This window comes from Balaenoptera acutorostrata, chromosome 8, assembly GCF_949987535.1.
Source record: "Balaenoptera acutorostrata chromosome 8, mBalAcu1.1, whole genome shotgun sequence".
NCBI classification, from domain to species: domain Eukaryota; kingdom Metazoa; phylum Chordata; class Mammalia; order Artiodactyla; family Balaenopteridae; genus Balaenoptera; species Balaenoptera acutorostrata.
In genome coordinates, this window is record NC_080071.1 from 15292809 (window position 1) to 15306254 (window position 13446).

Consider the following 13446-nt stretch of genomic DNA (forward strand, 5'->3'; position numbering starts at 1 on the left):
TAAAAACAAATGTGTAAGTTTGTAGAGGTTTAATTTTACAAATAAAATGAATTGTTCTCTGAATACAAAGCCCCAAGTCAAGGAGGAATGGTGGAGACAGTGGCAAGTGCTGGTACTTATTATTATGGTATAAGTAAACTTGTGTAGCCAGGAAGGATGGAGACTTACTAAAGTAGGAGGAGAGCATAATAGTAATTCCATGTACTCCTTAAAATGATAATAACAAGAGTAGCAATGTCAAACATGTACTGAGTGCTTACTGTGTGCAGAATTTTGTGCTAACTACTCTACGGGCATTATCTGATTGGATTTTCTAAAATATATGTGCATACGTGCACGCACACACGCGACAGATGTAAGTGGGCTTTCTTTCTTGATAGTGGGAAAAGAATAGAAGGCATATTGGCCCAGATTCTTTTTCTATCTCTGGTAATAACCAGTTAAACGAACTTGAACATTGCCTTCATTTTCTGGAGTCTGTTTGGTCACCTCTAAAAAACAGAGTAGGACTAAAATATCACAAGCTTCCAGCTCTGTACTTTTTAGATTATAAAAATGTTATGGAGGAGTCCTTCGTCTTTAGGTCAGTCCTAAAAGAAAGCCTTCCAAGAAAGCAGGCTGTAGCTAAAATTGTGAATGGGAGATAAGAGAAATGTCTCATTCTCACAGGTTCCCCAGAAAGGACAGCTTTCCAGTCAGATTTCATTTTGAAGATGTAACTAGATCAGGGGGCAGGCTGATTTCTCTTATTGTGGGGTTCGCTGGCAAATGAATGATATTAATACCCTCAATGATTAAATAAAAATAACAGTGACAATGAAAGATGACTGACTGATGGTTTGCTTTGGGGAACTATTTGGCTGGCTGCCTGAGTCCTGTGCCAGGAAAGAAGCTGACTGTATTTCAGCAGCATTCTCTAGGCTAGGAGTATATTAAAATTTAGGATGTCAGGTAGTTGCTTGGAACAAGAACATAGGGCATGGAAGGAAGTGGCTTTGAGGTTAGTTGAATGGAGGGGTGGGTCATGTATTGAATTTGCAGCCACCCTCCTGCTGCCTCAGATGTTGCAATTTTAAGTGAACTCATAGGAGAATTGGTGCATTATTCAGTATCAAGTGACTCAACTTGATGTCCCAATTATGGTTTAAGGAAAAACGGCAGTCTGGGAAGAATTAACAGAGGAGGAGCAACCCTTTACCTAGTGTGATCTGAGGTCCCCAAGGCTGGCTTTTCCTAAACATTTCCTTGGCTGATGATTTACCACTGCCTGTCGAGTAAATTTGAAAGTCTGTGCTCTGGTGTCCAGGACCCTGACTTTCTAACTTGGTCTCACAGGACCCTCTCCTTACCCTCTGATTTATTCTGTGTGGTTCACAGTCCTCTGCCTTATGTATTCATACCTCTGTTCATGCTATATTCATACCTCTGTTCACCTAAAATAATGAGAATCATAACATCTAATATATTGACTGCTTTCCATGTACTTACTCTATGCTCATTATGAGCATTATCCAATTTAATTTTTTTCAAACTTTGTGAGACGGGTAGGATCATCACCACCACCATCATCCTTCTCGTATCACCACCACCATCTCCATTTTTTTTGAGTGAGGAAACTGAGGTTTAGTTTAAATAATGTACCTAGGATCTCACCCCAAGTGGCCCGTCTTCAGAGTCCAAATATTAAAAACCATAGTATGTCGTTAAATGCCAATCTTTATGCTCTCCCTGCACATCCAAGCCCAGTCCATAGCATTTCTTGCTTTCCTTAACAAAAAGTAATGGCTTCTTCGCTGCGGTTCGGTTATATTACATAACATGTTCAGTTGCGTATTGGTGTATCTGTCTTCTCTCCTTCCACATCATTGAAGCCTGAATTTACCTCATATTTGTATCTCTGCCTTCATTTGATATTTTACAGGGTTTATTAAGTGTTTGTGAAATTGAGACAGTACCTGGCTATCTACAGATTTGATCTACTAACTTTGGAGGGGGGGGTGTTTTCTAGTTTATATTTTTAAAGAAATTGAAGGATTCTGTTAAAGTGCCAGTATTTTGTCTGAAAATGTTAATAGCTTATTAAAAATATTAATAAATATGTGCATTTTCGCCTTACCCTTGCATACTAATGACTGTGTCTCTGGTTATTCAAGTAGAATTGTTGGATTGCTTCACTCAGGTCATGTTTTAGACACAATAGCTTAAATGTCACAGAAAGAGGGTGATCATACAGACCTCTCTTTTGAGCCTCGGAATTTTTCACCTGTCTCCGGTGTCGAAGAGCTACTTTAACCTTCCTGCCCTTTAGTTTCCCTCTCTGTTGAATGGAGAAGATAATACCTGCTTGTCATGATCTTAAAGCAGATTAAATTGGATAACGAATGCAAAGAGCTTAAGGGCCTGAGATGTATCAGACCGTCAATAAATGTCACATCTTGTTGTTTTTAACCCTTAGCTTTGATTCTGACTGGATTCTGACCTTCAGTTTTGAATTTCATTTACTGGCTTTTTCAACTCTGGATTTGCTTTTTGATTCAAGTTATGTGGCCCAAGATCACCAATAATAAGTGATAAAGTCAAGGTTGGAATCCAGCTAGTCTAATTCCAAAGCCCAACTAGTAAATCCCTGCCCCACGCTGCCTCATTAAATGCAGTTCTTTACTGCGCTGCCCAACTGTCCAGTTGGAATCCATCACATTTCCTTGCTTTTTGTAGCAAAAAGTAATGGTTCCAGGGAGTGGGGGAAAGGGGAGTTATTCAGGGTATGGAGTTATTCAGGGTATAGATTTCCAGTTCTGTAAGATGAAAAAGTTGTAGAGAACTGTTACATGACACTGTGAATATAGTTAACACTACTGAACTGTACACTTAAACATGGTTAAAAAGGCAAATTTTGTATTATGTGTTTTTTACCACACATTAAAAAAAGAGTAATGGCTCCTTCATTTGAGTTCTCGTAAAGTGTTTGTACCTTTATCATTCAAGAACTGCCATTGGTGGTCTCAGCTCTTACTCTAGTGCCATCTTTTCCCTACTTCCATAAGCAACACTGCTTGTAAAGTGTATGCAGGTGAAGTTGTGTAACAGAAGAGTTTCCATTGTGGAGTCTGGTGACTTAATACTTGAAAGCTTTAATTTAGAGATTATAAGAACAAAACTATATTACATAAGGTGTATTTGATATGATTCACTTTCACTACTGTAACTGCATATGGCTGTGGGTTTCTCAACAGGAGCCTTGAGGATATCAGGGGAAAAGAAGGATATTTTGCAAGTTTTTGTTGTTCCCATGAACCCAGGACAAGAGCTGAGACCAGAAAACTCTATTTCTAGGGCATGGGTTTATTTGGCTCTGAATGGTTTGGATACCTTCATTCTGCTCTGTGTTGTATATGATAATTCATCTATAAGTATCACTTCTAATGTATAGACTCTCAGAGACTCTTTTGACCATAATTAATTTCTCCATGAAGTACCCAGGAACTTGCATATTCCATTGTTACTGAGTCATTAAATCTTCTATTTTTAAAAGTTTCTAAGATAGAAAGCGCATTTAAAAGCAATGTAAAATAGTGTCGGTAAGGATAAAACCAGAATATAGACCATAAAGGTAACTGCCCCTTGGATTAGACTAATTATTACAGTTGATACTGATTTGAGTTTACTGGCAACAAAAACAAAACAAAGTGCAGGTTGCATGGTTTATTATATGTGGCAGAAGAATGCCTAAAATATTTTTCTTTCCAAGGAAATGTTGCTAGCATTGAACTTGAAGATTTTTTTCGCCCATGAATTCCTGTTTGAAAGATAATTATTCATAAGTAATAGACATTGTCATTGACTGAGGTTTTATAAGAAACGGAAATGCTCTTAAGTGTGTAGACTTTGTTAGTAGCTGAAGCATAAATGCTAAATCAGTGAAGATATTTTCAGACTGAACAGCATGACTGAGTTAGTTTGCTTTTCATTGACTGAGCAACTTGTTTAGTGCCTACTGTCTGCCATGTACTGTGCCTGATACTGGGGATTAACAAAATAAGTTGGCCTTGACGTACTTAGTCCATGGAGGAATTCAGGTAGGCAAACAGATGATTAGGGTACAGTGTGTGTGGTGCTGTAAAGGAGAGATGTATACACTGCCGTCAGAGCCCAACGAGAGGGTATGTTTTCTTGGAGTAGTTGGGAGAAGGTTCTAGTGATAAGTGATATTTGAGCTGATTCTTAAAGTTTGCCAGGTGGAAAGGAAAGGGACATTCCTTACAGAAAAAAAAAAAATGCTCTTGGATGATCTAATTTATTTGAGCTAGGAATTTATACAGTCTAGAAAATATATAATTAACATCCACTAAACTTTTCAACTCAAATATCATATGTCTTCAATGGACCTTTGGCGTGTACTTGAGTGCAGCAACTTCGTGATTAAATCCTCTCCTGTGCCTGCAGTGCAGATATGCTGGCACGTGGTCAAAGCCCAGTGCTTACATATTGGATGGATTGACAGAGGAGAGGAAGGACAGGAGAGCCCTGTGTCAAGATGTCACTAAGTATGGATGAGGTGGAGTTGTCACTGTGTTAGGACAACTTGCAAGTTGTACATTTTCTGCCATATAGAAGGGCAATCCATTTTTATACAGGCAGTAATAGTGCCTGGAAAGAGAGCCAATAGTTTCCTCAGAAAATAGCTTGGGCTCTTAGGAATTACCTGCACAAACATTTAGCTTGGACTCCAGAGGCCTGCCCTATACAGCACAAAAGGAATGAGTTCCCTCTAAAAAGTCTACGGGCAGTTCTTGCCAGCTAATTACAACAGCCCTAAACTTTAACCAGGCCTCTGTGCTGGGTCTGATTTTAGATGGAGCTGCTTCCTTGCGGTCCCTGTAGAATTATTAAGCTGGGCAATGTATGCCTGAACTGCTCAGAGGCTTGACCCGTGGAAAGGGTGATTTTAGATGCTTGGTGAATGATTACCAAGTGCAGTTTTAGTTTTGGTGTATTGATGCTGAATAACTTCTCTGACAGTAACTAGTCATCAGGTTCAAAAAGACTTCTTAAGACTCTTCTCGTTCAGAAAGATGCAGACGCTTCTTCTGACCTTCAGAATTGTGTACGTACTTGCCTGCTTGACTGTTCTCTTGGATGTTTCCTAGCTATCTTAGACCTAACCAGGGCCGTTTAGAAGTCTTATTCTTCACCACCTCCTCCAGATCTGCGCCGCCTTTGCAGTGTGCCCCTCTCATTAAGGAGACCAGCATTCACCTAGTGACTCAAGGTAGAAGCCAGGCGTCCTTCCTCAGCCCTTAAGTCTACCCAATCAGTTTCACGTACTGTTTCTGACATCTGTCCACCTACTTCAGTTGATGTGTCATCTGCTTTGTCCCAGCCACCACCATGCATTTGAACTACTGCCCTGGCCTCCTAACTGTCTCCCCTGCTTCCACTTGTGTTGTTTCTAATCCGTTCTCCATATAGCACCCACAGCAATCTTTGTAAAACTCACCTGTTTATGTCATCTCATGCTTACAAGCCTTCACTGGTTTCCCACTGCACTTTAGGTCAAAGGAAAAGTCTTTACCCCGGTCCTTCGTGGCTGGGCATGACATAGCCTTGACTCACCTCTCCAACTTTATCTTTCTCTCATTCCCTCTCTTTTACTTTCTCTCCAGCCACACTTACTCACTTTCAGCTCTTTGATGTGTCCAGCTGTTTCTTACCTTAGTGTCTTTTCCCTGTTTTCTCTGCCCAGAATGCTGCCATCCACTCTTTACCTGGCTCACCTCTTCTCATTTCTAGGTCTCATCTTAATGTTATCTTTTCCTTGAGAGGTCTTTCCAGATCGTTCAATCTAAAGTTGCCCTCTGGGCTTCCCTGGTGGCGCAGTGGTTGAGAATCTGCCTGCCAATGCAGGGGACACGGGTTCGAGCCCTGGTCTGGGAAGATCCCACATGCCGCGGAGCAACTAGGCCCGTGAGCCACAACTACTGAGCCTGCACGTATGGAGTCTGTGCTCCACAACAAGAGAGGCCGCGATAGTGAGAGGCCCGCGCACTGCGATGAAGAGTGGCCCCCGCTTGCCACAACTAGAGAAAGCCCTTGCACAGAAACGAAGACCCAACACAGCCATAAATAAAAAACAAAACAAAACAAAACAAACAAAACTCTCGACCTCCTTCTCCAAAAACTCCTTTAACAGCTTATATTTAAAAAAATAATAATAATAAAGTTGCCCTCTGATAACCTCTATCAAGACTTATCAGAGTTTGAGAAGATTAGTTTGTTTCATATTTACCTAATATGATGCTCCATGGGGACCATATCTGTTTGGTTCCCGACTGCGCTGTGGAACACAGTGCTTGTACAAGGGTGGTGCTTCATAAACATTTGAAAGAAAGACTGTTTTATTAAAATAAAAGTTGGTCCAGAAAGGAGCATCTTGGCTTTCTCTTTTCAGTAACAACAGGGCCTGCATCTAATTTCCGTAGCAGTGTTTGCAGACTGCTTCTGCATGAATGTCTTGCGGAGTAGTAACAGAAGGTCAGTTATTTTCAATTTTACTTTGCTGCAAAAAAACAAAAACAAAAACAAACAAAAACAAAGCAAAACAAACAAAAAAAACTTGGAGGCATTTTTAGTGTTTGTCGTTGGAGTCTAACAGACTAAGTTTAGGTCCTGTTTTCTGTAAAGCTGTTCAACCTTGAGCAAGCACTCTTAGGCCTGTTTTCCCATTTGTAAAATGGGGAAAATTGTACCTATCCCATGGGTTTGTTATGAAGATTAGATGAAATTGTGTATGCAGTCTGCCTTATACAGGGCTTGGCACCTTGTAAGAGGTCAGGCATTCTTTGTCTTACCCGTTTATATCATCAGAGATTAATAAGAACTTGAAGAAAAACTCATTTCACCTGCCTTATTATCTTATTGTTCTTATTTAATGCATAATCACACCCATGGGCACTAACATGAGGGTCAAATTTAGTTTAAGAGGAAATGATCCATCTCTAGGGTGCATAAGCAATGATAGACTGGTTATTTAATGGTCAGTAATGTTGGGCTCCCTCGGAAAGACACACATGGAATTCTCCTTTGCTTTATCCCAGGAGTTGTTGCTGAACATTATAAAATTGTAATTACAAATAAATACAAGTAGTTATTTTCTTTTTTTTTTTTTTTTTTTTTTTTTAAATTTTATAGCTACTTTATTTATTTATTTCTTTATTTTTGGCTGTGTTGGGTCTTCAGTTCGTGCGAGGGCTTTCTCTAGTTACGGCAAGTGGGGGCCACTCTTCATCGCGGTGCAGGGACCGCTCTTCATCGCGGTGCGCGGGCCTCTCACTATCGCGGCCCCTCCCGTTGCGGGGCACAGGCTCCAGACGCGCAGGCTCAGTAGTTGTGGCTCACGGGCCCAGCTGCTCCGTGGCATGTGGGATCTTCCCAGACCAGGGCTCGAACCCGTGTCCCCTGCATTAGCAGGCAGATTCTCAACCACTGCGCCACCAGGGAAGCCCACAAGTAGTTATTTTCTATTCTAGTTCAAGTAAATATTACATGGAGATAGGCCATATGAAAATGTTTTTTCCCATTTCAGATTATTTCTATGGAGAAGCCTTGGCAGTATCATTGAAATCTCTGGGGTCCAAAGATTTTCTAAGTATGTTGTCAGCTTTGGGGGTTATTTAAAAAAGTAATATTCTGAAGAGATTATTAGATTCAAATCAGTAAGTGGGATATCTACTACCTACTTAGGCATACCAGTCTGGGTGCTAGATTGAGCTTTGGGGAAATTGCTTGAGTTATAGCTATCAAAATCATCAAAGGTTAATTCTCCGCCATTAAGTCAGAATAACCCACCCACCCTTGCCTCTATTAAATTTGTTTCACTGGATGACATGAGACAGTACTGGTGGCAAGGGGAACTGTTTCTCTGTAAGTACAAGTCCTCCAGAGAACTAGGGGCTTGAGGATTATAAGTTCAAGACCTTTGCATTTGTCTACTCGAATATTCACCCACGCAAGGGGCTGTATTGTTTATTATGAGATAGGCATGATTTAGAGTGTTGATATAAGGGGTTAGGGCAGTTAAACATGTAAGACATTAGTTGAATACTTGGCTCAGTTGTTTAGAGCATGGGAGCTTTACAGTAAGACCAGGGGAACAGATAGGAATTCCTTCTGGGGCTCTCTCACTCTGCCATGTTCTGTGCCCAAAGATCTCACCTCAGTCCCAAGCCAAGTATCTTGAAAATGTGTATGATTGGTTATTTGGGACATTTGACTAATAACATATGTATGTACCTGGGAAAATCATGATCAGCACTATAGAAGGTGTGCTGTATTGATGGAGGAGGGTTTTATGAAGACTGATGTCTAGACATCTTGTAGCTCATGGTACATTTCTCACTGCAAACCCAACTTCATAAACCAATATAGCTAAACTGAGAATTGAGGTTGCTGATGGTAACATATGTCCTGAAGGAGTGCTGTCGTCTCACAGAGGGGACAAAAACCAGTTGCACTGTTTTCTTCTTTTCTTTCATCTGTTCTTTTACTCATAGTTGTCTATCAAAGCGAGTCAAAGTTGCCGCTGTCTATCAGTGGTTCTGCTCATTGAGTTTTCTTTTGGTGTTTTCTGTTCTGTGTCTGGTGGGGCTGTAGTGCTTTAAAAAGAAATTATGGGGGGCTTCCCTGGTGGCGCAGTGGTTGAGAATCTGCCTGCCAATGCAGGGGACACGGGTTCGAGCCCTGGTCTGGGAGGATCCCGTATGCCGCAGAACAACTAGGCCCGTGAGCCACAACTACTGAGCCTGCGAGTCTGGAGCCTGTGCTCCGCAACAAGAGAGGCTGCGATAGTGAGAGGCCCGCGCACCATGATGAAGAGGGGCCCCTGCTTGCCGCAACTAGAGAAAGCCCTCACACAGAGACGAAGACCCAACACAGTCAAAAATAAATAAATAAATAAAAACAAACCAAAAAACCCCCAAAATGGTTCTAAAAAAAAAGAAATTGGGGGACTTCCCTGGTGGCGCAGTGGTTAAGAATCTGCCTGGGGACACGGGTTCAAGCCCCGGTCTGGGAAGATCCCACATGCCGGGGAGCAACTAAGCCCTGCACCACAACTGCTGAGCCCGTGTGCCTCAACTACTGAAGCCCGTGTTCCTAGAGCCCATGCTCTGCCACAAGAGAAAACACTGCAATGAGAAGCCTGCACATTGCAACAAAGAGTAGCCCCCGCTCACCACAACTAGAGAAAGCCCGCGCAGCAATGAAGACCTAATGCAGCCATAAATAGATAGATAGATAGATAGAAATTAAAGAAATTGGTAGTACAAACCTCCAGTTATATAATAAGTCATGGGATGTAATATGCAGCATAAGGAATATGGTCAACAATACTGTAATAACTTTGTAGGGACAGATGGTTGCTAGACTTATTGCAGCAATAATTTCATAATGTATGCAAATGTCAAGTCATTTTATAGTACACCGAAACTAACCTCATATTGTACATCAACTATATTTCAATTAAAAAGAAAGGGCTACTAGGAAAAGAAAAGAAAAGGAAGTACTGGAAAGACTGCCAAAGAGAGCATCTGTGCTCCCAGTTTGGGATGGCTGGGGAAACAAGGGACAATAAAACAGGCCCCTGGGGGCAGGAAACTGGACATATGGTCTTTTGAGGTCTTTTCCACGACTGATTTGTGATTTCTAAGGAAATTTTGGTAAGGATATAACAAGATCAAGTTCCCACTGTCCAAAATGAAAGACTCTCTTATGCCTGGGGAAAAAAATTGGGCCAATACCTTCTCAATAATAACCTCTGACCTTTTGTTGAGGAGACTGGGAGCCTGCAGTTAAATGAAGAAATAAGGCATTATCTTTCCTGAAATGCAAGTCTGTAGTGCAGAGCAGACTACCTCAGTGTCCCAACATAGGACTTCAGAGTCTCTCTCCTCACATTCAACCGATCTGATGTTTAAATGACTTGTATAGGGTGTTTCTGTTTAATCAGATGCCAGCATTTGAAAAGTCATTAAAGAACCATAGTAGTATTCTTTGGTCTGTCCATGAGTTACCCATTAGCAGTCTGTTGTGGAATGTGACATATTTCTTCTCTTTTTTTCTCACAGAATGCTATGAACCTACCCCCTGACAAAGCCAGATTACTGCGGCAATATGACAATGAGAAGAAGTGGGAACTGATTTGTGATCAGGTAAGAAACATTGATGCTTTTGTTCAAGAAATAATAGAGAAGAGAACCGGATTTCCTTCCTAAATATATCAGACTTTTTTCAGGAGGTGCATGAATTTCTGTCTTGTGATTTGCCTTCCTGTTGCTTATGACCAAAGGAAAAGTTAGAAAATGACATTTTATTCTTGCATTATTTTAATTCTCTACTTTATTTTTAAATGTTTTTTTAGTTAAAATTTCTGGTAACTCTGGTCAAGTGGACAAATCAAATTCAGCTGATCTGTTTTTCTGTTTACCTTACATAGCAGTTTATGCTTCTTGAATAATGCAGGTCCTCTAATTTAGTTGGCTTTCTTATTCATGTGTATTGATGTATACTGATGCAAGAAGGTGAATTGTTTATAAAGAAACATTGCTTGGGCTGATAAAAAATTATTTCATATTATAGCAATTCCCCAGGTGTTTTTATTTTATCATTAACTCATAACAAATTTAGACTCTTCAGAGAGATATATAATAAAAAGGGGATTTCTCCATTTTCTTTCTCTCTACCCTCCAAATTCTACACTTCAGAGGCCCACTGGTAAGACTCTGAAGTATTTCCATCTAGTTTTTTCTTCTGTTTTTGTTTTTTAAAAACAATATGTGAATACCCATACATACTCCCCTGCATCTTGATATTTTCTTCAGTATGGATGTCTCTACCTCATTCTTTTAAAATAGTATGTAGTATATCATTGTAATTGGTAGTAAGTTTTTGGGAACTTCACTCCTGGGCAGGTACAGCCTAATTGTTTAAAGCTTAGAAGGCTCACCCTGTAAAGTAAAGATAGGCTCTGTATATTATATATTAGCTCTTTTATTTTGTGCCATGAGCGTCTTCAGGGTGGTCATGTCCCCCCAACCCCTTGCCACCCTGAAAATTCTTGGTAGTTGTTGTAATCTCCTTCCAACCCTTGGGTCTCTGCTGTGGGACAAATGTGTCAGGGGAGCAGAGGCATTTTCTGTTCCCCAAAGGTAGATGGTCCATGTTCCCTAAGGAATAGATACCTGCAGTTCACATGGAGCTTCTGAAGTGCCCATTGTGTGTTGCTTTACTTTAGCTTCTGAACTAAAACAGTAAAGCAGTGGAGGGGACATCATCCTCTGTTCTGCATGCTATATTGAGCACCACGAGTAGATACAAGCTGAAGAGAAAGCTTATTGCTTATAGGACCATGATGCAAAGGAATAAAATTTTGCTGACACAGTCTTCTTCCTTGAGACTTAATTTTAAATGAGTATTACCTAAACCTATTACTGCCAAGAGAAAAGATTTTACGATAGTGAACAAAGAATATAGGGGTAATTAGTGTAAAGGAAAGGTAACCACACAAATGAGAGAGGTCCAGGGGTGGTTAGAAATCCTGCTTATGACAGGTTGTGATGGAGCACGGAGCTCAGGCAAAGGAAGGTTTTCTTGGGTGGTGGTTTGCATCTCCAACATGCCAGAAAGGGAAACCTGCTGATGATGGACATTTCTAACAGCTGTGCTCTTCTCAGCCCATAAGTAGCTTCATGGAGTTGGTGATGGGGTCTAGCGGGGATCTTGAGGCAGAGGGAGGAACAAGTCAGTTATCTTGATTATGTTTCTGATTCTCAAATCCTCAACGTTCAGGTTATTATTGCCCTTAAATGTTAATATGCCAGGATGTGGAGAATTGAGCTACTTCATCGGTTCCTTTCTGGTGGTCACCTTCACACATGCTGACAGCTGCAAACGGAAGTGGCTCCGTCAGTTCTGAGGCGACGTGTGTGATTTGTTAATAACAGGGAAATAATCATAATAATTATTATTACCAGTAGCCAACATTTAATAAGCAGATTTTCTTCATAAGAGTTCCGTGTTAAGTCTCGAAAGCAGTCATACTTATTAATATCTCCATTTGACGTACAGGGAAAACTGAGACTTAGAGATATCATTGCCGAAGGTCACATAGCTGTTATGTGGTAAAGGGGCGTACACAGTCTGATCCTGGAGAATATGTACATTCTGGGGTCTGTACCCTTAACCACTAGCTCTTTGCTCCCTTCCTTATAAAGTGCTCGAGTTTGTGAATGATATACTAAAAATAAATTAAAAAATACATGTTATCTCTGTTTCTCCGACTTGCATTCTGGCGTGCTTTCCTGAGAGGGAGAGAAAGCCGGGGAGTTGTAACACAGGCACTAAGCTGCCATTATGGTGAACTGCCATTTTTGGTTAACCATTAGTCATGGTGAGAATTGTGGCCAGCAGAAAACTGGGCTTTTTGTCACATATAGGTAACCCATTGGTATGTCACACACATGAATATCGTTTCTCCTATGTATGTTTGTGAGGGAAAAGATAAAAACCATGAGCTTAGGGCATTCATAATGTAGTATTTATATGGCAAATATAATGTATTGGTGTTTGTTGACTGTTTATCTGTTACCTACATGGACCATGTCGTATATATATTTGGTACCTATCTATATCTGTCAGTGGTACCTAAACTGATAGACACTCAAAATACATTTGTTTTTATGATTCCATTTATATGAAATGTACAGAATACAAAAATCTGTAGAGACAGAAAGTAGATTAATGGTTGCCATGGCCTGGGAGGGGGGATGGGGAGTGACTGCTAATGGGTGTGGATTTCTCTTTAGTGTGACAAAAATTACACCAAATTACGTAAAAATTACTATAAAAAAGACTTTTTGGGAAAATTGGGGATATTTGACTTGTGACTCCCAAGTAATTATTAGATGATTCCAAGAAATTATCGTTGACTTTGTTGAGTTTGGTTTTGGTATTGGATTAAATAAGAATCTGTTCTTACTTTTTAAGAGACATTTACTTGTGCAAAGATGAAATGATATGACTGGAGTTTGTTGTAAAATACTTCATCGAAAAAAAGTGGTAGATAAAGGAAATGTGGAAGAACCTTTAGTTGTTGAATCTTGGTGAGATATGTTGAGGTCTATTATAGTAAAATCTCAACTTTTGTGAATTTTGGAAAATTTATAATATAAAATTTAAAAACAAAGATATTTGCTACTTAACTGCCTTCATTTTTTTCCTCATCTGTAAAATGTAGTTAATACTAACATCCTTAAATTATTTTGAAGATTGGAGGCAATATATGTACAGTATGTAGACTAACACTGGGCATATAGTAAGTGCTTCATAAGTGGTAGGGCTGCTTCTGCTGTGGCTGAGGGGCCCAGATATTAAGTATTAGAATCATGATTATTT

At 40.2% G+C, this 13446-nt stretch overlaps 1 protein-coding gene across 7 annotated transcripts in view; it reads left to right on the forward strand.

Moving 5' to 3' along the window:
• Window positions 1-13446, forward strand: part of FMNL2 (formin like 2) — a 312348-nt gene that overhangs the window by 171861 nt on the left and 127041 nt on the right. For all 7 annotated transcript variants that reach the window (XM_057551489.1, XM_057551486.1, XM_057551490.1 and 4 more), the window contains exon 2: window positions 10122-10205. In XM_057551489.1, coding sequence (XP_057407472.1) covers window positions 10122-10205 — 84 coding nt within the window. The remainder of the gene's footprint in view (window positions 1-10121; window positions 10206-13446) is intronic.